This window comes from Oncorhynchus tshawytscha, linkage group LG09, assembly GCF_018296145.1.
Source record: "Oncorhynchus tshawytscha isolate Ot180627B linkage group LG09, Otsh_v2.0, whole genome shotgun sequence".
Lineage (NCBI taxonomy): Eukaryota > Metazoa > Chordata > Actinopteri > Salmoniformes > Salmonidae > Oncorhynchus > Oncorhynchus tshawytscha.
The window spans coordinates 49,031,532-49,054,727 of record NC_056437.1 but is presented as its reverse complement, the minus strand read 5'-3'; the positions used below and the strand labels follow the sequence as shown (position 1 = coordinate 49,054,727).

At 42.7% G+C, this 23,196-nt stretch overlaps 1 protein-coding gene across 1 annotated transcript in view; it reads right to left on the bottom strand.

Moving 5' to 3' along the window:
• The window catches only part of LOC112259141 (kin of IRRE-like protein 3), a 140,776-nt gene that overhangs the window by 104,698 nt on the left and 12,882 nt on the right, over nt 1-23,196 (bottom strand). The window contains exon 4 of the mRNA XM_024433889.1: nt 612-769. Coding sequence (XP_024289657.1) covers nt 612-769 — 158 coding nt within the window. The remainder of the gene's footprint in view (nt 1-611; nt 770-23,196) is intronic.

The window sequence follows — 23,196 nt, the reverse complement described above, 5'->3', positions numbered from 1 at the left end:
TTTATTTATGTAAACTTAATTTCAGTGAATGCACCTTTTAAACTTTTTAGTGCAACATATCTAGATTCCTGTCTTGTATAGAGTTATAATAACAGTTTTATTAGTATGTATTGAATTTGTCCGTTAATAAATACAGTACCTACAGTACATGCATGTGGCGACTAGGTTTGGATCTCTTGGCGTAACAGCTATGGTGTCGGGTTGACATTCACTGGAGTTCTGGTCAGTGCAAACCCCTGAATTCTATACATTGGTGTCAGAAGTGGGATGATGTTACTGTGATACCATCAAAGTCTGGGTATGAGTGACGAGTGACTGCAGATAGAAAAGTGATGGGCGCTCTCTCCGTAGGAAGGGGACATTGTAGCAACCTTGATAAGTCTGTTTGAATCTCTTGGTGTAATGGTTAAGGTGTTGAATTAGTTTCAATATGTACGAAATAGCGATGTCCTGTTGAAAGAGTCAGGTCAGCACAGAGATCAATCAAAACTAGCCCAAACCATACCCAATCTAGATCCATAGCTACAGTGAAATTATAAAACTGCAATTTTAGAATATGGAGGGGACATGTCCTGCCTCATCCCTAGTGGAAGTTACGCCAACATCCTTACCTTAGAGAACATGGCGCCATTCAGGACCTGCCCGTTGCGAATCCAGATGATGGAGGCGGCAGGCTTGGCATTGTCGGCGTGGCACGTCAGGTTGAGGGGGTCGCCGGCCCGTAGGCTCACCACAGGTGCCCCAACAATCACAGGGTCATCAGGGGGAACTGTGGAGTACCATAAACCATTTATTTGCATTCATTTCTGTTAGATTTGTAGTGTTGTAGAGCAGTTAAAGACTTACAATAGCGGTTCATCCAAACAACAAAATTACATATTGGTTTCTTTACTCTGTAAGCAGTTTATAGACATGGTAAAACAGCAATTCATGCTTAGGTTTTGACCTGGTCTCTAAATGCTAAATCTTCAGCATGTTTGGCCCAAAACCAATGCAAGTGTAAAAGGCAATCAATATGTTGTTTTGCGATTTCGATGAACTATCCCTTAAACAGGCATTATGACATTGTATACCAACTCAGGGTAACACTTCTGATGTTTCATTCCGGGATGAAAACATGCAGTGCCTTCAGAAAGTATTGACACCGCTTGACTTTTTCCACATTTTGGTGTATATTCAACCCCTTTGTTATGGGAAGTTAAGATAAGTTCAGGAGTAAAGATGTGCATAACAAGTCACGTAATAAGTTGCATGCAATATCGTGTTTAACATGATTTTTGAACGACAACGTAATCTCTGTACCCCACACATACAATTATCTCTCAGGTCGAGCAGTGAATTTCTAACACAGATTCAACCACAAAGACCAGGGAGGTTTTCCAATGCCTCACAAAGAAGTGCACATACTGGTAGATGGGTAAAAAAATAAAAATAAGCAGACATTGAATATCCCTTTGAGGATGGTGAAGTTATTAATTACAATTTGGATGGTGTATCAATACACCCAGTCACTGCAAATATACAGGCGTCCTTCCTAACTCAGTTACAGGAGAGAAGGGATATCGTTCAAAGATTTCAATTTGAGGTACATTTTGACTTCAGAACAGTTAGAGTTAAATGGCTGTGATAGGAGAAAAGTGAGAATGGATCAACAAGATTGTAGTAACTCCACCATACTAACTTTCATAAGAGTGAAAAGAAGGAACTGATTACAAATAAGGCACGCTTCCGTGCCTTATTTGTAATCAGTTCCAAGCGGTGTCAATAAAACTGAAAACAAATGTGGCAAAAAAACATATTTTATGTCCAGAATACAAAGCATTATGTTTGGGTCAAATCGAACACAGCACATCACTGAGTAGCACTCTTCATATTTTCAAAAATGGTGGTGCTGCATCATTTTATGGGTATGCTTGTCATCTGCAAGTTTTTTTAGGATAAAAATAAATGGAATTAGCGCCAAGCACAGGCAAAATCCTAGAGGATAACCTGGTTGTTTGCTTTCCAACAGACACTGGGAGACATTCACCTTTCAGCAGGACAATAACCTAAAACACAAGGCCAAATATACACTAGAGTTGCTTACCGAGACGACATTAAATGTTCCTGAGTGGCCTACTTATAGTGTTGACTTTAATTGACTTGAACATCTATGGCAAGATCAAGAACCAACTTGACAGAGATTGTAAGAATTTTTTAAAGAGAAATGTGCAAATATTGTACAATCCAGGTGTTTTCACTTTGTCATTATGGAGTATTTTGTGTAGATGGGTAAGATGGGTAAATATATTTAATGCATTATGAATTCAGGCTGTAACACAACAACATGTGGAATAAGTCAAAGGGGATGAATACTTTCTGAAGGCACTGTAGAATAAAATACACTTCATTTCAGAGCAGCATGGGGGCTGAAGTATTCAACGTGGTCGCAAATCCAAATATTGTACATCATCATGAACAAGTAGCCTACATTTCAAATACACATTCAGTGGTAGGAATTTGCTTAGACTGCATTGCATAGAGGCTATACATCATCATCCTCACCCCTGCTACTGCTTTGTGTGGTCTGACACTTCTCACGGGTGAGTGATTACTCAGAGGCAAAAGAGGAAGCAGAAACCAGAGTCTGCCTCCTTTCAGGCAAGAGAAAGACGAAAAGAAAGAAAGAATGAAAGAAAGGCAGAAAGAAAGACAGAAGGAAAGAGGGTAGCTAGTTGGGGAGAGTTTCGCCGAATCCCAGCTCGTTAATGACACTTACATTCTTGTGTGAAACCAGCTCTGATCACCCTAGATTTGTATTCAAACTCCAGGGAATTATTGATTTAAACACTCAGCTCATTAGAGAGCAGATCTGGGGCACGCCTAAATCAAAGGCAACATAAAGCTGGCACATCCTGAGTGCTTGGCAGAAAGAGAGTAAGGGAGAGAAGGGGAGAGAGAGAGAGATCATTGACAGATGCTGCTGTCACTCCTTAACATGCTCAATATGCACTTCCATACACTTCATATGTAACATATTACATGAAACGGATACAAAATAAGGCCTATCGTCATCACCACCACTTCAGTGCAATACTTAGACATTGGACATCACCACCGCGGCCTTCTATCACCACTACTGCCTTCGCTGCTTTCACTTCATTAGCGTCATCCGTTTTTCTTCCCTCCCAGGGGTAAATTAGGAGAGAGGTATAGCTCGCTACATGCAGACAAATGCCTTATACGGCACGGTGGCAGCAGCATGAGAGTTAGAGAAAGAGTGTGTGATGGAGATGGAGTTTGAGAGAGCTAGCTGACTTCATTAGGGCATGACTTGGCCTATTTGCTCATTACTCATCCCTCACAGCTGGGGGGGGACTGATTAGAGCCTTGGCAATTGCTTTCACTTTTGTCAGCCATCTTTGTTCAGCACAGTCACAATGAGACTGGTAGAGCCAAAGATTGTCCATTATATTGACAAGATAGTCAAGTGACCGCTGTAACAATGGAAACGTCCTCAAAGATGAAAGGCAGCCGGGAGAAGGCGAGATCACATGGGACCATTATAACCATTGAGAGGGCGAATACAACAGGCCATGAATATAGATGGAGGACTCATCTTTCTATCTGTGCCATTATAGCGTTTGTGGGCAGTGCCATTTAGGCTACCTTGCACTTCTTCATTGGCTCATTGCTCCCAACTCATAGGAATCCCCACCCAGTTAACTACTTTAAAATGGTGGAAGCCCAGTGGCATAGTGCAATTTCAAGCATTGAGCATTTACAGACGCACAATTATCATACCCCCCCCAAAAATGGTGAGGTTAGCATGCCTTGGTTCTATGATATTTGTGCATCTGTAACTTTCTCACTCGTCATTATTCATGATTCATTCAGGACTATCCATAATTATGGTAGCATCAACATTAATGTAGAAGTAATTAGAAACATATTCTATACTTATTTACCATAAAAGTGACTCATAAAACGACACGATACATTATTTATCATTAATTTCTATTGGACACAAAATAGTATTAAACACAACCAAAACTAACAGCAAATGCATCCAAAAATGTTGTAGTCTCAAGCTTGATGTAATCATTGCATGCTAGAAATATGGGACCAAATACTGAACATTTGACTACGTTAATACACATGTAAGTGAATACATAGTCCTAAAATGGGAGGACAAAGTTTTTATTTCTTCAAAGTTTATTTGTCACGTGCGCCTTACAGTGAAATGCTTACTTACAGGCTCTAACCAATAGTGAAAAAATGGTATCAGGTGAACAATAGGTAAGCAAAGAAATAAAAACAACAGTAAAAAGACAGTGAAAAATAACAGTAGTGAGGCTATATACAGACACCGGTTAGTCAGGCTGATTGAGGTAGTATGTACATGTAGACACGGTTGAAGTGACTATGTATATACTGTATGATGGACAGAGAGTAACAGTAGCGTAAAAGGAGGGATGGTGTGTGGTGGGTGGCGGGACACAATGCAGATAGCCCAGTTAGCCAATGTGTGGGAACACTGGTTGGTCGGGCCAATTGACGTTGTATGTACATGAATGTACAGTTAAAGTGACTATGGATATATGATAAACAGAGAGTAGAAGCAGCATAAAAGAGGGGTTGGGGGAGGCACACAATGCAAATAGCCCGGGTTTTCATTTGATTACCTGTTCAGGAGTCTTATGGCTGGGGGGTAAAAACTGTTGAGAAGCCTTTTTGTCCTAGACTTGGCACTCTTGTACCGCTTGCCATGCGGTAGTAGAGAGTGCAGTCTGACTGGGGTGGCCGGGGTCTTTGACAATGTAGCGGTCCTGGATGGCAGGCAGCTTAGCCCCAGTGATATACTGGGCCGTACGCACTACCCTCTGTAGTGCCTTGCGGTCGGAGGCCGAGCAATTGCCGTACCAGGATCTCAGGATCCATGCCAAATCTTTTTAGTTTCCTGAGGGGGAATAGGCTTTGTCGTGCCCTCTTCACGACCAGCTTGGTGTGTTTGGACCATTCTAGTTTGTTGGTGATGTGGACACCAAGCTCTCTCAGGAGGACTATGTACATAAAGTGGTGTAATTTCTAAACAGTTCACCCGATATCAATGAAAATACCCTCAAATTAATGCTGAGAATCTACACTTTAACTTCGTAGTCATTGTATAATTTCAAATCCAAGAGCTGGAGTAGAGAGCCACATTTTTTTATTATAATCACTGTCCCAATACTTTGGAGCTCACTGTATATACGTTTAAGTAACTTCAAGAATAGTTTAAAAAGTCAGCGTAAATAAAGTACAGGCATCAACAACCTTCACCTTGACCAAAATCTGCACAATACATTTTTCAAATATTTTCAAATCTGAAGATCAAGACCTTGCTTGAAGATCCGAAATGTGAAACATCCCCCACAGCTTGAAAGGATACAGTGAGAATAAATGGTCACATTGAAATTTGAAGTAATTTTTAAGTCATTTCATGAAGGTGATGCAATGGTGGAGTACCAGTTAATATTTATACATTATCAGTGCTCTAAAATCAAGTCATAATGGGGCAATTTCATCCCTGAGTTTCCACTCTAATTTTACCATCTGTATACGGGGAACTATATTTGTTATTGACAAGGTGGAGTCTCAGGTTTCAAATCAGTGGTGATCCTCTGTGTTATACTGTGATGTTGGAAGAAAAATTATCTTTGTGTTTTAATTTCTTCTCTATCGACTAATGAGACCAGCAAGAAGGCAATAATGTTAGGTTGACAACCTGCATTTGGTTTGCTTTCAGTCTCATTTGTGGCACCCTATTCCCTATTTAGTGCACTACTTTTGACCTGGGACCAAATGTGTCTGTTCAAAGGCAGTACACCATATAGGGAATAGGGTGCCATTTGAAACGCTAACCAAGAGAGACTGAAAGCAAACCAAATGCAGTGAATAATTCATGGGGCTCCTTTCTGCGCCGACTGGTGCAATACAGGGAACCATTTTCAATATCTCTCGGTCTGTGATGCTAAATCAACAAACACTACAGCTGTCACTGGCACAACATATCATAAACAAGCACATTTACATTATTATCTAATACAAGCCGCTACTGTTAGCCATCTGTCCTCAACTGCCTGCCTGACCTTTCATGCTGTTGGGTTCCTTGTCTTAGGCCACATCCAAAATGGCACCCTATTCTCTACTTGTAAAACAACAAGTTTTTCACTAAATAGGGAATAGGCTCCCATTTGGGACACAGCATCAGACTCTGGATGAGCATCAGGTGACACCAACCACACACACATTTTAGAGGTGTGAAACAGCTATGCAACAGGCCTTGGGAACTCCACATAAAATACTGACCAGTGCAGTGAGTTCACCCTCCCAGGCCTTGTGTTGTGTCGTCCGTGATGTCAGAAATGAGGGAACCAGATGGCATTTTTGCAATGTGTCAGCAAAGGAGCTAATACCGCGTGACTCATTACACGGGCCTAATTCACAACATCAGCAGTGATGTTTGGTCTCTGAAGCCAAGTTAGACCCCAGAGAGAGCGAGAGAGATTGAAAGAGAGAAGGGGGGTTGAGAGAGGGGGAGAGTGACAGGGGAGAGAGAGATGGGGCCCTCCTTTCCAGTAACCCCATCATTTTTACCATGTTTGTGAATGTGGCACGGCCTAATGGTTCCAAATTGACGATTTAACGTGGCCAGTCAATAGATTTCTCATGAGCTGGCCTACATAGAGGTGGACTAAGCACCCCCTCCTTTAATTACTGCCGCTGGGTGCAAAAAGCCCCCTCTTCCCCTTCCCTCTCTCCCGTTCTTTCTCCATTTCTCTCTCTCCACACTAGAGCCTTGTTTTTTGTCACCAAATTACATTTTCTTTCTCTCCCCTTGATTCACTGACCCCTTGGGAGGGACCAAAGTCATTCAGTTCTGTAGATGGGGGAAAAAATTGCCAGGAAGAAATCGCAATTTAATTTAGGAAATAAACTGAAGGGAAGGATGACTTGGGGAAAATGTGACCCATTTTCAAATGTACCTGGATCTGGTTGTGAGATCTTAAGATGGCCGCCTTGCAGGAATTGGTGGCCGCGACCGATTTAATCACTTTCATGGTGGGTTCACTGGCAGTGCCACCTTCACCCTCGCACTCTCACCCTCTAAACTTTAAGATGGATCATGTAATACATCCTCTTCTTCACGTCAGCTGTTAGCATGCACTTAGCACACACATGCAGAGCTGTCGGCGTATCCTTCTTGAAAGTTCTACGCTACAAGTTCTATGGTATGGCACGCACAGCCCAACATCCAGATAAAAACGTGTCCAGGGCAGGATATTGCAGGCGAGAACGTTTTCTTCTGGAGATTTGGTTGGGGACAAATTCTCTTCTACCAGCCTAAGTTTTCACCCTCATTTTCCCCACATTTATCCATGCCATTGTAGCCCATTCACTTGCTTGAAATCGAATGGAAAGAGTCAGTACCAGGTCTCCACCGCCAACAAACAGCACTGAAGGAGATTGGCAATGCATTTGTGTCTGTGCGTCACATTCGCAGCAGGAGAACTTGCCAGCGTTTGCCTGTCACACCGTAACACCTTGCCTTAGTGAATGTTACCTCTCCAGATAAGGGAGATGCCACTGAAGTTAATTAAACTGTGATTAATTAAAATGGGGAATGTAATGGGTCCCAGAGCCCGAGATAAGGTACAATTTGTTTCACCGCTCTGGCTGGAGACTCCGGAGGGGCACAATGTCAACTGATGTACAGGCAGGAGGAGAATGAAAGAGAATGAAGACATTCTTTCAGTCTCTCGTGCCGGCAAGGATTTGTTGTGCCAAATACGAAGTAGGAAGAAAAATACTTGTGGCCATGCCTCCCATCCCTCCTCTGTGAATCCATGACAGATCTAAAGCAATTAACAAGTTATCACTGCTAAAGACATTTCAAAGCTGGCAACAGCCTTTAGCCAAGTTTTAATTAGGAGGAAATGGAAATATTATGTTTAAATTAGTTTCTCCGTCAAAAACATTACAATTAAATATGTTGTAGTAAATAGGAGGGTTATCGACAGAATGAATTTGACTGACTAGATTCTGATAGTAGTTACAGTATCCTGTCAAAGATTCCAATGTGTTAAGATGAGGGTGTTTGGGTTATTCCACACATCAATCAGATTGATAGGTCTGGTGAGAAGTGAGTTAAACCCAGTCCTACACAATCCACCATCTGTGGATGCTTGAAAACACAATAATTCCTCATTAAGGTGTTATTCACTGGTAATTAACATGTCACAGACAATGTATATAAGGCACATCATACAATGTGTGACCAGAACCAGATTCATTCCCCACAAATAATGGCTCCTCTCGGATATTCAGATGTTATTCACTCCTTAATGTGTATTTGAGGCCATTCATTTATTATTCACTGCTAATTAACATGCAATAGACAATGATGCCCTTCATATGAGGTGTGATCAGATTCATTCCACACAAAGACTGTCTCCTCTTTGACATGCATTCAACTGTGTTTGGAGGATATAGGCATGGGTGTTGTCAGACCCGAGACGAAATGGCGGCATTGAGGGAATAGCAGCAAAGTAGCTGCATTTTCATTTGTTTAAGCTGTTTCCAAGTTACATATATTTGGATACATTAATTGTAACGGCCGTTGGTGGAAGATGAGGACCAGGGTGCAGCGTGGTAAGTGTTCAGTTTAATGGTAAAACTGAACACTATCAAACAAGCAACAAAAGAACAACCGAAACAGCTCCGTCAGGTGCAAAACACACTAAACAGAAAATAACTACCCACAACCCATAGTGGGAGAACAGGCTGCCTAAGTATGGTTCTCAATCAGAGACAATGATAGCCAGCTGCCTCTGATTGGGAACCATACCAGGCCAAACACATAGAAATAGAAAACAGAATGCTCACCCCAACTCACACTCTGACCAAACTAAAATAGAGACATAAAAAGGGAACTAAGGTCAGGACGTGACATTAATAAGAATGATCTAATGATGCGTGATTTCACCTGGCACAGAACATGTGCGTTCTTGTCAGGACACTGTTGTTCAGAGGAGCTAGTCAACAACACACAATCTTTTTTTATTTTACCAGGTACGTTGACTGAGAACACATTTTCATTTACAGCAACGACCTGGGAAAGAGTTACAGGGGAGAGGGGGGGATGAATGAGCCAATTGTAAACTGGGGATGATTAGGTGACCGTGATGGTATGAGGGCCAGATTGAAAATTTAGCCTGGACACTCCTACTCTTATGATAATGGACATGGGATCTTTAGTGACCAGAGTCAGGACACCCATTAAACCTCTCTAGGGTATGAAGGACGCTAGCGTCCCACCTGGCCAACATCCAGTGAGATTGCAGAGCACCAAATTCAAATACATTACTCATTATAAAAATTCAGAAAAGATACAACTATTTTACATAGGTTTAAAGATTAACTTCTTGTGAATCCAACCACTGTGTCACGGTAACCAGCCAAGTAGAAGAGTTACACAAGTCAGAAATAGAGAAAATTAATCACTTACATTTGATGATCTTCATATGGTTGCACTCAGACATTCATTTATTCAATAAATGTTCCTTTTGTTCGATAAACTCTCTCTTTATATCCAAAAACCTCAGTTTTGTTCGCACGTTTTCTTCATTAATCCACAGGCTCAAACAGTCACAACAGACAAAAAAATCCAAATTGTATCCGTAAAGTTCATAGAAACATGTCAAAACGATGTTTATATTTAATTCTCAGATTGTTTTTAGCCTAAATAATATTTCAACCGGACAATAACGTTGTCAATATAAAAGGTAAACAAGAAAGGCACTCTCTTGGTCGCGAGCATGAAAAAGCTCTGTGACACGGCAGTGTCCACTCATTCAGACTGCTCTTACTCCCTCATTTTTCAGAATACAAGCCTGAAACAATTTCTAAAGACTGACATCTAGTGGAAAGCATTGGAACTGCAATTAGAGTCCTACGTCAATGGATACTGTAATGGCATTGAATAGAAAACTACACACAAAAAATCCTACTTCCTGAATGGATTTTTCACAGGTTTTCGCCTGCCAAATCAGTTCTGTTATACTCACAGACACTATTTTAACAGTTTTGGAAACTTTAGAGTTTTCTATCCAAATGTACCAATTAAATGCATATCCTATCTTCTGGGCCTGAGTAGAAGGCAATTTAATTTGGGCACGTGTTTCATCCAAAATTCCAAATGCTGCCCCCTACCCTAGAGAAGTTAACGTCCCATCCGAAAGACGGCACCCTACACAGGGTAAATTTAGACCAGATGAAAGGGTTCCTCCTACTGGCCCAATCACTTCAAACTGAAGCTTGAAAGACTGCAAACTATCTGCATTTCATTTCGTTTGACCTATTTTCGATTGACATTTCTTTGTGTGTCCATAAAAATGATGCTAGCTGATTATTTCGATTGGCTGAAAAAAGCTGCCTGCCTATCTTGTCCAGACTCCTGACCTCTACACATGTATTGCTTTGGGACTGCTGGAGATCAAATTTTAATAATTAATAATGGAACAATGCTGCAAATGTCATCGATCAACCTCAAGTTTTATACAAATCTCTGCTGTTGAAAACCAATTGCTAGTCTAAAAGAAATGGGAGATAATGTCTAGATGCTTTTTACAGTGGAGATTGTCTGGCTGGGCTGAGATGGAACAGAGTGTATAGGCATTTCAAAGTCATAGATTTAGCCAGTGGTAACTTGTGGAATAGACACCAGATGGAAAGCGGTTTTAACCAATCAGCGTCCAGGATTATGTGTGCCTTAATTTGTCCTTAATTTATCAAATGAATTATGTGCAAAACCAGGTGTTATTTAAAATTTCAAAACACCTTACACCACCCCTTAAACGGGGTTTACAGGGTATTTAAGGGGTAAAATGCCACAAATCATGCATATTTCACCCTAATTTCACTTAGTTGCAAAATAAATCCATTAAAGAGAAACATCAAGGATATTTTAAGATGCAGAATGGGTATGTACTTTACACATGCTTAAATTTTCCAAGTTAGGTGCTCTGAATTAAAATACATTGAATGACACTGGAGAAACACCTCAATTCAATTCATTAAAGAAGTAAAAAAACATCAGTGATACTCTATCCTTTAGATTCTAAAAAAATACAAGTCTCAAATTGACGTTATCAGAATTTATTTAGCAGGTGAAAGCCTTATTATATATATTTTTGCTTCCCTGAAATGGGCTTAAATGCTTTTGGGGGCTGTAGTCAACATTTTGCCAACCACTTTTCCTTGCCCCCCCACTGCTCACTTCAAGTGTCTCTCCTCTCTCTCTGATCTTACCCGCTCTCTCTCTCTGTTTCCTCCATCTCTGCACTTCTCCTCTCTTCCCCCCTCTATCTACTCTCTTCCTCGCTCTCCCCCTCACTCTAATTGCTCTATCATCTTCCACTCTCTCTCTACTCTCTCTTGTCTTTCCCTGGGTGCCAAACTTACTTCATATTTACTCCTGAAGTCTGGGGTGACATTAATTAACCTCAGCTTTGTGGAGTAGTCTTTAGCTGTGTATGAAACAAAAGGAAAATGAACTAGAGATTATTTCAACAGGTTACTAAAAATAGACCCAGTGTTTCCTCCACGGGTATTTGGTAGCGGCAGCCTACCACTGCTATATATGCTGCAAAAAAATAATTTGTAGGCTGCATCTTTAAATGAGATTTTATCCATTACTTTCCTATCTCATAATTTCAAGAGTAAGGCTCATTCAGTGAATTTAGGTAAGTAATTCAGACCTCTTGACTTTTTCCTAATTTTTGTTACGTTACAGCCTTATTCTAAAATGGATTAAAAACTTTTCCCCCTCATTAATCAACACACAATACCCCATAATGACAAAGCAAAAAGAGCTTTTTAGATTTTTTTTTGCAAATGTATAAAACATTTAAAACAGAAATACCTATACTTGCGCTTGTGGTTTTCTTACAAAGTGCAGTGCCATCATTACTCGAAAGGATGCATCATCTTTACGAAGCATCATGTGTTCCTTAATCAGCACTTAATCTGAACATTCGAGGATAAACAAAAAAATCTCAATGTATCAAACGTTTGTAGTAAGGTATTATTAAGGATACGTTTCGTGACATCCTTGATATGCCCTTAAATTTAAAAATAAAGTGCACTGACCAACAATTGAAATTAATGTATGTTTAATGCGTCCCCTTCTGGTTTTTAAAATAAGGGAGGCCAATTGTTTAATTTAAGGCCGATATAATTCATATTAAGGGATCTTAGCATGTTTTAAGGGAAAATTCAGGTACATTTAATACTAATTTAAGGCAGTCCTGTACTACATACAGTACCAGTCAAAAGCTTGGACTCACCTACCCAGGGTTTTTCTATTTAAAAAAAAACATTTTTGAATAATAGTAAAGACATCAAAACTATGAAATAACACATATGGAATCATGTAGTAACCAAATAAGTGTTAAACAAATATATTTTTTATTTGAGATAAAGTAGCCACCTTTTTCCTTCCACACTCTTGGCATTCTCTCAACCAGCTTCATGAGGTAGTCACCTGGAATGAATTTCAATTAACAGGTGTGCCTTAAGTTAATTTGTGAAATTTCTTTCCTTCTTAATGCGTTTGAGCCAATCAGTTGTGTTGTGGCAAGGTAGGGATGGTATACAGAAGACATCCCTATTTGGTAAAAGACCAAGTCCATATTATGTCAAGAACAGCTCAAATAAGCAAAGAGAAATGACAGTCCATCATTACTTTAAGACACGATGGTCAGTCAATACGGAACATTTCCAGAACTTTGAAAGTTTCTTCAAGTGCAGTCACAAAAACCATCAAGCGCTATGATGAACTGGATTTCATGAGGAAAGGAAGACCCAGAGTTACCTCTGCTGCAGAGGACAAGTTTATTAGAGTTTACCAGCCTCAGAAATTGAAGCCCAAATAAATGCTTCAGAGTTCAAGTAACAGACAAATCTCAACATCAACTGTTCAGAGGAGACTGCGTGAAACAGGCCTTCGTGGTCGAATTGCTGAAAAAGAATACTACTAAAGGAGACCAAGAAGAAAACATGCTTGGGTCAAGAAACACGATCAATGGACATTAGACCGGTGGAAATCTGTCCCGATGAGTCAAAATTTGAGACGCAGAGTAGGTGAACGGATGATCTCCACTTGTGTGGTTCCCACCGTGATGCATGGAGAAGGAGGTGTGATGGTGTGGGGGTGCTTTGCTGGTGACACTGTCTGTGATTTATTTAGAATTCAAGGCACGCTTAACCAGCATGGTTACCACAGCATTCTGCAGCGATACATCATCTAATCTGGTTTGTGCTTAGACCTTACACACATCCAGGCTGTGTAAGGACTGTTTGACAAAGAAGGAGAGTGATGGAGTGCTGCATCCGATGCCCTGGCCTCCACAATCACCCAACCTCAACCCAATTAAGATGGTTTGGGATTAGTTGGACGGCAGAGGGAAGGAAAAGCAGCCAACAAGTGCTCAGCATATATGGGAACTCCTGTTGGAAAAGCATCCAGGTAAAGCTGGTTGAGAGAATGCAAAGCTGAGTGATGTTTACAACTCCACTGTCACTCTACCGTAGTGCCTTTTAGTCTTGCAGTCGGACGATAACAAAATATATTGGTAAGAGTACATTGAAGATCAACACGTTCAATTATCTTATGTTATTGGCTATTACGCTTTATATTGTACACTGTTCTGTTCTGGAAAATAGTATTTTTTTTGCCACCTGTTCTGCATGTTTTGTAGTGTTTAGCTATGTTCTGGCTAGACCAGGCTAGCTGGCTAAATTAGTTAGTTGGCTAGCTAGCTAGGAAACTAACTGTTAGGCTTTTCGTAATCAAAAATGCTTGTTTTCCGTCACGCCTGCACCTTCTCCTCCTACCTGGTGCTCAAAGGCGCAAGGTTCCACAGTATTACACACTCCTGCCACCATCAGTACGCACATCTGCCTTTCCCTGTCACGTGCATCAGCATATTGTTGGACTCACCTGGGCTCAATCACCTGTTTATTACCTCCCCTATATTTGTCAGTTCCCCATCTCTGTCACGCCTCAACCGGGTCGTCAGGCTCCAACGCCTCAGCCAGTTAGCAGGGCTCCCATTCCCCTGCCAGTTCGTCTGGATTTTACACCCAGCTGCTTTGTCCAGTGCCTGTGCCTCGGCCGGCCCGTCAGGATTGCCCAGGTGGGTTGTCGGGTGGCATGCTGGGGGGGTGTACTGTCACGCTTGCTCCCGCTCCGCCTCCCTAGTACTCGAAGGCGCCAGGCTCCCCAGCATTTTGCAGGCCTGCCACCATCAGTACGCACACCTGCCTTTCCCCGCCATGCACATCAGCGTATTATTGGAGTCACCTGGACTCAATCACCTGTTTATTACCTCTCCTATATTTGTCAGTTCCCCATCTTTGTTCCCCGCTGCTGCATTGATTGTTGAATGTCGTTGTGTTGCCCGTGTGCCGACACTGTGCCTGTCTTGTTTCATGTCTGTTCCTTATTAAATGTTGACTCCCCATACCTGCTTCTCATCTCCGGCGATGGCCCTTACAGTTTTCATTTCATGTATTAGCAGATCATTGAGTAAATTTGTCTTCCTTCCACAAGAGAAGAATCCAAAGAGCTATCGGAGATGTCAGATCAAGTCGAGGTAATATAATATCTAGCTAATGCCTGTATGAATGATCAATGGGTGTTAGCTAGCTAACATTAGCTATCAGTCATAGCTAGGTCTATGACATATTTACAGCATTAATCTACTAATTGCAACACTTAGAGTAGATTTTCTGTTTATTGCTGAAAGCACCATTTCACCAGGTCAAATTTCTGGTACAGGTAAATGTGCATATACAGTTGAAGTTGGAAGTTTACATACGCTGAGGTTGGAGTAATTAACTTGTTTTTCAACCACTCCACACATTTCTTGTTCACAAATTATAGTTTGGCAAGTCGGTTAGGACATCTATTTTGTGCATGACACAAGTCATTTTTCAAACAATTGTTTACAGACAGATTATTTCACTTATAACTGCCACGCCTCTCCTTGTTCGGGCGGCGTTTGTCAGTCGACGTCAATGGTCTTCTAGTCATCGGTGATCCACCTGTCATTTTCCATTTGTTGTCTTTTGTTTTCTAGACACCTGGTTTCATTCCCCAATTAAATGTTCATGTATTTAAACCCTCTGTTTCCCCCATGTTTTTGTACATGATTATTATTTGTTCAGGTCGGTATGTTCCGACTGGTTTGTACCGTGTGCTGTTTATCACCCGAGAGGTTCTTTTTGAACTTTGTAAATTGTTTACGTTGTGCTGTTAAGTAAAGTGCATTGTTTCACTCATCTCTGCTCTCCTGCGCCTGACTTTATACACCAGCTACACCCACCATCTTGACAGAATCACGCACCAAACCATATGGAGTCAGCATGAGCAGACATCCCCCTATTAGGGGTCGAGGAGCTCGTCCAGCAGCATGCGGCCATGCTACAACATCTCAGCACTGCTATGGATCGCGTCCTACAGAATATGGATAGTTGGAGTTCCTCCAGCGCTTCCACCAGCACCACCAAGGGCACCCCTACTCACCCCTCCTTCACCCAGTCCCAGTGGAATTCGGGTCGCTCTTCCGAGGGAGTATGGACGGCTGTGGGATGTCAGGGGTTCCTACTCCAGCTGGAGCTCTACCTGGCAACCATCCAAACGGCTCCTTCGGGCCGTGAGTGTGTCCGCCCTCATCTCCTGTCTTTCAGGGAAAGCCCTGGATTGGGCCAACGCCGTATGGGAGGAAAGAGACACGGTGTTGGACCAATTCGAGGATTTCACCCACCGATTCAGGGCAGTTTTCGACCACCCGCCTGAGAGTGAACGTCTCGTCCACCTTAGGCAGGGGACGAGGAGCGCACCTGAGTTCGCCTTGGACTTTCGGACCCTGGTCGCCGACGCGGGGTTGAAGGACAGGGCCCTGATCGATCACTACCGTTGTAGTTTACGCGAGGACGTCCATCGGGAGTTGGCCTGCAGGGATACCACTCTCACCTTTGACCAGCTGGTGGACCTGTCCATCCGGTTGGATAACCTGCTGGCTACCCGTGGATGTCCAGATCGGGGACTGTCGATTCCATCCCCCAGCACCACCGCTCCTACACCCATGGAGCTGGGAGGTGCTGCAATTAGGGTGACTGGAGGAGGGGCCGGTCCATGCACCATCTGTGGCCACAGAGGGCACACTGCTGGTCAGTGCTGGGAGTTGATGCAGCAGGCAGGGCACTCGTGTCACCCCAGGTGAGTCGGCACCAGGCTCACCCAGAGCCCTCTGTTGCACACGTTTTTGTACATTAGTTTTCGCCGCATTCCCAGCATAAGGCATTCGTAGATTCAGGCGCAGCTGGGAGCTTTTTTGACAGATCATTTGCCCATAGTTTAGGAATCCCTATTGTTCCAGTTGATATGCCCTTCCCAGTTCATGCCCTAGATAGTCAACAATTAGGGTCAGGGCTAATTAGGGAGGCCACCCCTCCACTGGGCATGGTGACGCAGGAGGGTCACAAGGAGAGAATCAGTCTCTGCCTTATTGATTCTCCTGCGTTTCCCATGGTGCTGGGCCTACCCTGGTTGGCCTGTCATGACCCCACTATTTCATGGCAACAGAGGGCTCTCACGGGGTGGTCACGAAAGTACTCTGGGAGGTGTTTAGGGGTTTCCGTTGGTGCGACCACCCTGCACATCCCCTCTGAATATGCCGATTTGGCTCTCGCCTTCTGTAAGAAGAAGGCGACTCAATTACCACCCCATCGACGGGGGGATTGTGCAATAAATCTCCTGGTAGACGTAGCAATTCCCAGGAGTCAAGTGTATTCCCTGTCAGAGGAGAAGACGGCAGCTATGGAAACATATGTCTCCGAATCCCTGGGGCAGGGGGACATTCGGCCCTCCACTTCACCTGCCTCCTCGAGTTTGTGAAGAAGAATGGAGGTCTGCTCCCGTGTATTGACTATCGAGGTATCAACCAGATCACTGTTAGGTACAGTTACCCGCTACCTCTAATTGCCAGTATGATTGAGTCAATGCACGGGGTGCGCTTCTTCACCAAATTGGATCTCAGGAGCTCATACAACCTGGTGCGTATCCAGGAGGGAGACGAGTGGAAGACGGCTTTCAGTACCACCTCAGGGCACTATGAGTACCTCGTCATGCCATACGGGTTGATGAATGCTTCATCAGTCTTCCAGACCTTTGTAGAATAGATTTTCTGGGACCTGCACGGGCAGGGTGTAGTGGTATATATTGATGACATCCTGATATACTCCACTGCACGTGCCGAGCACGTGTCACTGGTGCGCAGGGTGCTTGGTCGACTGTTGGAGCATGACCTGTACATCAAGAATGAGAAATGTCTGTTCTTCCAACAGTCCGTCTACTTCCTAGGGTACCTTATTTCCACTTCAGGGGTGGAGATGGAGAGTGACCGCATTTCAGCCATGCGTAAATGGCAGACTCCCACCACGGTAAAAGAAGTGCAGCGGTTTCTAGGGTTTGCCAACTACTACCGGAGGTTTATCCAGGGTTTTGGTCAGGTAGCGGCTCCAATTACCTCACTGCTGAAGGGGGGACCGGTGCGGTTTCGTTGGTCAGCTGACGCAGACAGGGCTTTTGGTCAGCTGAAAGATCTGTTTACCTCAGCTCCAGTGCTGGCTCATCCGGATGGAGGTGGATGCATCCAAGGCTGGGATAGGAGCCGTGCTCTCTCAGCGCTCGGGTACGCCACCAAAACTACGCCCTGTGCTTTCTTCTCGAAAAAGCTCAGCCCGGCATAGCGAATATTTTACTTTGGGGCATTGGGATATTTTACTTTAGACCAGAGGAAAGAGTGCCTCCTACTGGCCAGCCAACACAACTTCGATCAGCATCTTGTCACCCATCCAGTGACCGACCCTTCATGGGAGTGTTACCAAATCCATTTCACACATAGCGCCTGGCCAGGTGTTGGGCTGAAACCGACATGCCCCTGCTGACTATCATTAGGTAATGATGGATACTTCCCTAGCATCCTGCCCATGCTCCGAAACACCAGATAGACATGGCCCAGTGGCCCACAACACTATTCCCCCGAACCAACACAGCTCAAGAAAAAAGAAGAAGAAGAGGAAGAAGAGAGAGGGGGGAGTGTTCAAATTCAGATAGGATGAGCTGGAATTTTCTCTCCACCGTCTAGTGTTCTGAATCCACCGTGACAGCAGAAAATTCAGAAAAATGGCAAAGGAGGCAAGCTGAACGTACAAATGGTCTCCTATCGTCATTTCTATTTTATTGTTCATTTGTTTGGGTTTTGATGCTGTAATCATTCTAGGGCTCTACACAAATTAGATGAGCTTTATTCAAGCTTGTTTATACAATGGATAGCATTTGTATCGAGCCGATTTCTATCAGTTTGGAGAGAAAAAATATTGCTCAAACGAAAATGGTCCCCCACAGAGAATCGTCATCCTTTTGTGTTAGATAAATATTTCAAGCAAATTATTAGAGGGGAATGTCACTAACTAGGTTTCTGTCCAACTATTTCACATGGATGAATTACCTGATGCATGTCAAACCCCCTAGAGTCGATGTCCCATAAAAATCAGTCAGTTTAAACTAGAGACATTTCTTTTTGCATTGGATGCATCTCAATCCACCGCATCTGACGATGTCCCACTTTTGCATCTGCGGTGAAAGGTAACAGAGCTTGAGCTGTGTTTGTCAGACCATGAGACATACCAATATCAGTCTTCTCACAAAATCGTCTGTAGCATCCGAGTATGACCCCTCTGTGGAAAGGTGAGACTCTCACGAACACGGTTGTCAGTTGTTTTGCTTTAGGATGCCAACAAGCCTCACAAGACTCGTCTGAAGGTCCCCCAGGACCAGTTGAAAAAATGTATGTAAGTGTATATGGCGACTGTTTAGTGACAAAATAAGGGGTTAAATACATGTACAAAATATATATTTCCTGATCTTTTTATATCTCTCAGATATATGACAGACACTTCCTTGAGATATTTTGTGAGGGACCATCTATTGTTCCATGTAGTGAATATGTTATTCATTGCGTTTGTATGAGCTAATAGCCATAAGGTCAAATAAAAATGTTCATCAAATATATATATAAATATTATACTTCCGTTCAAAGGTTTGGGGTGACTTAGAAATCTCCTTGTTTTTGAACGGAGAGCACATTCTTTTGTCCATTAAAATAACATCAAATTGATCAGAAATACAGTGTAGACATTGTTAATGTTGTAAATGACTTTTGTAGCTAGAAACGGCAGATTTTTTATGGAATATCTACATAGGCGTACAGAGGTCAATTATCAGCAACCATCACTCCTGTGTTCCAATGGCACATTGTGTTAGCTAATCCAAGTTTATCATTTTAAAAGGCTAATTGATCATTAGAAAACCCTTTTTCAATTATGTTAGCACAGCCGAAACTGTTGTCCTGATTTAAAGAAACAATAAAACTGGCCTTCTTTAGACTAATTGAGTATCTGGAGCATCAGCATTTGTGGGTTCGATTACAGGCTCAAAATGTCCAGAAACAAAGTACTTTCTTCTGAAACTCATCAGTCTATTCTTGTTCTGAGAAATGAAGGCTATTCCATGTGAGAAATTGCCAAGAAACTGAAAAGCTTGTACAAAGCTGTGTACTACTCCCTTCACAGAACAGCGCAAACTGGCGATCAATGTTTTTCACTAAAGTACAGCAGACTACCATTCCCTCTCCAATCTAGCGCTTTTTTATATAGCCTGGGCCACTTTGACATTAAATATGAGGCAGATTGGTAGAACGGAAGGATGTTGAGATGAGGGATAACAATATCAGCTTGCTATGTATGAGAAGACATCAATCACCATAGCAAGGTTACAGTGACCAAAAAACTGCCACTGTTGGGGGGAAGAGTTCAGGGAGTTTGGGACGTAAATGTGCAATGGCTCTATGGCTGCAGGCAAGAGGCGGTCTCGTAGACGAGGTGGTGTGTGCTGCTTCTCCTCAGTTTGATTGATATTTTATTGCTCGGCACAGGGGGTGAATACATCTGGAGTAAAGGCTAATCCATGACAAAAGATTGATATTAATAAGCGCTAAACTCCTGAGGGGAGGGAAAATCCTTTTTTGCTCTGAAAAACACTGGTTAATCTGCCCGAAGGTAGCCAGAGGTTCACACATGACATACTGTATGTATGTAGATGTATGTAGCAAGGCTTAACTTCATGTTTTATTTAGCAATCTCTCGCGGCACACCAAGGTAGATCTGAGCCTGTAATTCACTTTAATCCAACACAATGCTTGTGAATTGACGTTTACAGTTCACTTTGCATTTTTCCTCTGAAAAGGTATTGATCGAGTTAGCATGCAACAACCTTTTTGCAAAGGTATTCGACAGGCACTTTGGAAAATGTCAATGATGAGGTCAGATTATTTTATTCAAATGACATCACACACATTGATTAGAATAAATAACTGGAAAACGTTTATGGATAACGATAGAATTTGCAGATATGTCCCATGTAATTTCACTAAAGAGACATGTCAAAGAAAACACTTGTGAAATTTGCCCCCAGCCCTCAATATAATGCCGATAGCTGGGATGGCTTATACGACTTCATAATATAAGGGAAATACCCAGTCAGTTGTACAACTGAATGCATTCAACTGAAATGTGTCTTCCGCATTTAACCCAACCCCTCTGAATCAGAGAGGTGCAGGGGGTGCCATAATCGACATCCATGTCTTAGGTGCCCGGGGAACAGTAACTGAGCAGACACTGGCACTCCAGGTCATATGTTCCCTAATACAGAGGCTGTAGAGAAACTATTTGGGGACTTTTATTCAGTACTGAAAGGCTGATGTCTGCCCACGATTATAAAACTGCCTGCAAAAATAAGGGCTTTCAAAAAGCATGTTCAGATCTAGCAGCCGACATGAGGAGAGACGAGACGAGACAAAACTAGACAGTTTTAGAATTTTGTGTTGAAGAACAACTAACCAACACTTTTGTTAGACTTCAGTGCGGCTTTTGACATATTCGATCATAGTCTGCTGCCTGAAATACCTATGTGTTATGGCTTTACACTCCTGTTATATTGTGGATAAAGAGTAACCTGTCCAACAGAACACAGAGGATTTTCTTTAATGGAAGCCTAACCAACATAATCCAGGTAGAATCGATCTAGGCCCTTACTTTTTTCAATCTTTACTAATAACATGCCACTGGGTTTGAGTAAAGCCAGCGTGTCTATGTATGCAGATGACTCAACATTATACACGTCAGTGACTGAAATGACTGCAACACTTAACAAAGAACTGCATTCAGTTTCAGAGTGGGTGGCAAGGAATAAGTTAGTCCTAAATATTTCAGACACTAAAAGCATTGTATTTGGGACAAATCATTCACTAAACCCTAACCTCAGCTAAATCTTGTAATGAATAATGTGGAAAATGAGCAAGTTGAGGTGTATCCCTGGATTGTAAACTGTCATGGTCAAAACATATTGATGATGTACAACAGTATATTGGGAGAAGAGAACAGGTCCTAGAGGCCCTAGCTTTGTTGCAACTGGACTACTGTTCAATCATGTGGAAATTACAATTGGCTCATAACAGGGCAGCAGGGCTGGCTGTACACAGAGAGCAAACATTAATAATATGCATGTCAATCTCTCCTGGCTCAAAGTGGAGGAGAGATTGACTTTATCAAATCAAACTTAATTTGTCACATGCGCCGAATACAACAAGTGTAGACCTTACTGTGAAATGCTTACTTACAAGCCCTTAACCAACAGTACAGTTCACGAAGTGTTAAGGAAATATTTAGAAAATGGACTAAAGTAAAACATAATAATAAAAAGTAACACAATAAGAATAACAAAAAAGGGGGTACCGGTAACGAGTCAGTGTCCGGGGGTACAGGTTAGTTGAGGTGTTTTGTACATGTTGGTAGGAGTGAAGTAACTATGCATAGATATTAAACAGCGAGTAGCAGCAGTGTACAAAAGGGAGTGGGGGGTCAATGTAAATAGTCCAGTGGCAAGTTTATTAATTGCTCAGCAGTATAATGGCTTGGGGGTAGAAGTTGTTGAGGAGCCTTCTGGTCCCAGACTTGGAGCTCTGGTACCGCTTGCCGTGCGGTAGCAGAGAAAACAGTCTGGACTGGAGTCTGACAATTTTATGGGCTTTCCTCTGACACCGCCTATTATATAGGTCCTGGATTGCAGGAAGCTTGGCCTCAGCGATGTACTGGGCCGTACGTACTACCCTCTGTAGCGTCTTACGGTCAGATGCCGAGCAGTTGCCATACCAGGTGGTGATGTTCTCGATGGTGCAGCTGTATAACCTTTTGAAGATCTGGAGACCCATGCCAAATCTTTTCAGTCTACTGAGGGAGAAAAGGTTTTGATGTGCCCTCTTCATGACTGTCTTGGTATGTTTGGACCATAATAGTTCGCTGGTGATGTGGACAACAAGGAACTTGAAACTCTCGACCCGCTCCGCTACAGCCCAGTCGATGTTAATGGGGACCTGTTCAGCCTGCCTTTTCCTGTAGTCCACGATCAGATCCTTTGTCTTGCTCACAATGAGGGAGAGGTTGTTGTCCTGGCACCACACTGCAAGTTCTCTGACCTCTTCCCTATAGACTGTCTTACCGTTGTCGGTGATCAGGCCTACCATTGTTGTGTTGTCAGCAAACTTAATGATGGTTTTGGAGTCATGTTTGGCCACGTAGTCGTGGGTGAACAGGGAGTACAGGAGGGGACGAAGTACACACTCCTGAGGGACCCAGTGTTGAGGATCAGTGTAGCAGACATGTTGTTTCCTACCCGTACCACCAGGGGGGGCCCATCAGGAAGTCCAGGATCCAGTTGCAGAGGGAGAGGTTTAGTCCCAGTGTCCTTAGCTTACTGATGAGCTTCGTTGGCACTATGGTGCTGAATGCTGAGCTGTAGTCAATGAACAGCATTCTCACATAGGTGTTCCTTTTGTCCAGTTGGGAAAGGGCAGTGTGAAAGCAAACTTAACATTTGTAAATATTTCTATGAACATAACAAGGTTCAACAACTGAGACATAAACCGAACAAGTTCGACAGACATGTGACTAACAGAAATTGAATAATGTGTCCCTGAACAAAGGGGGGTC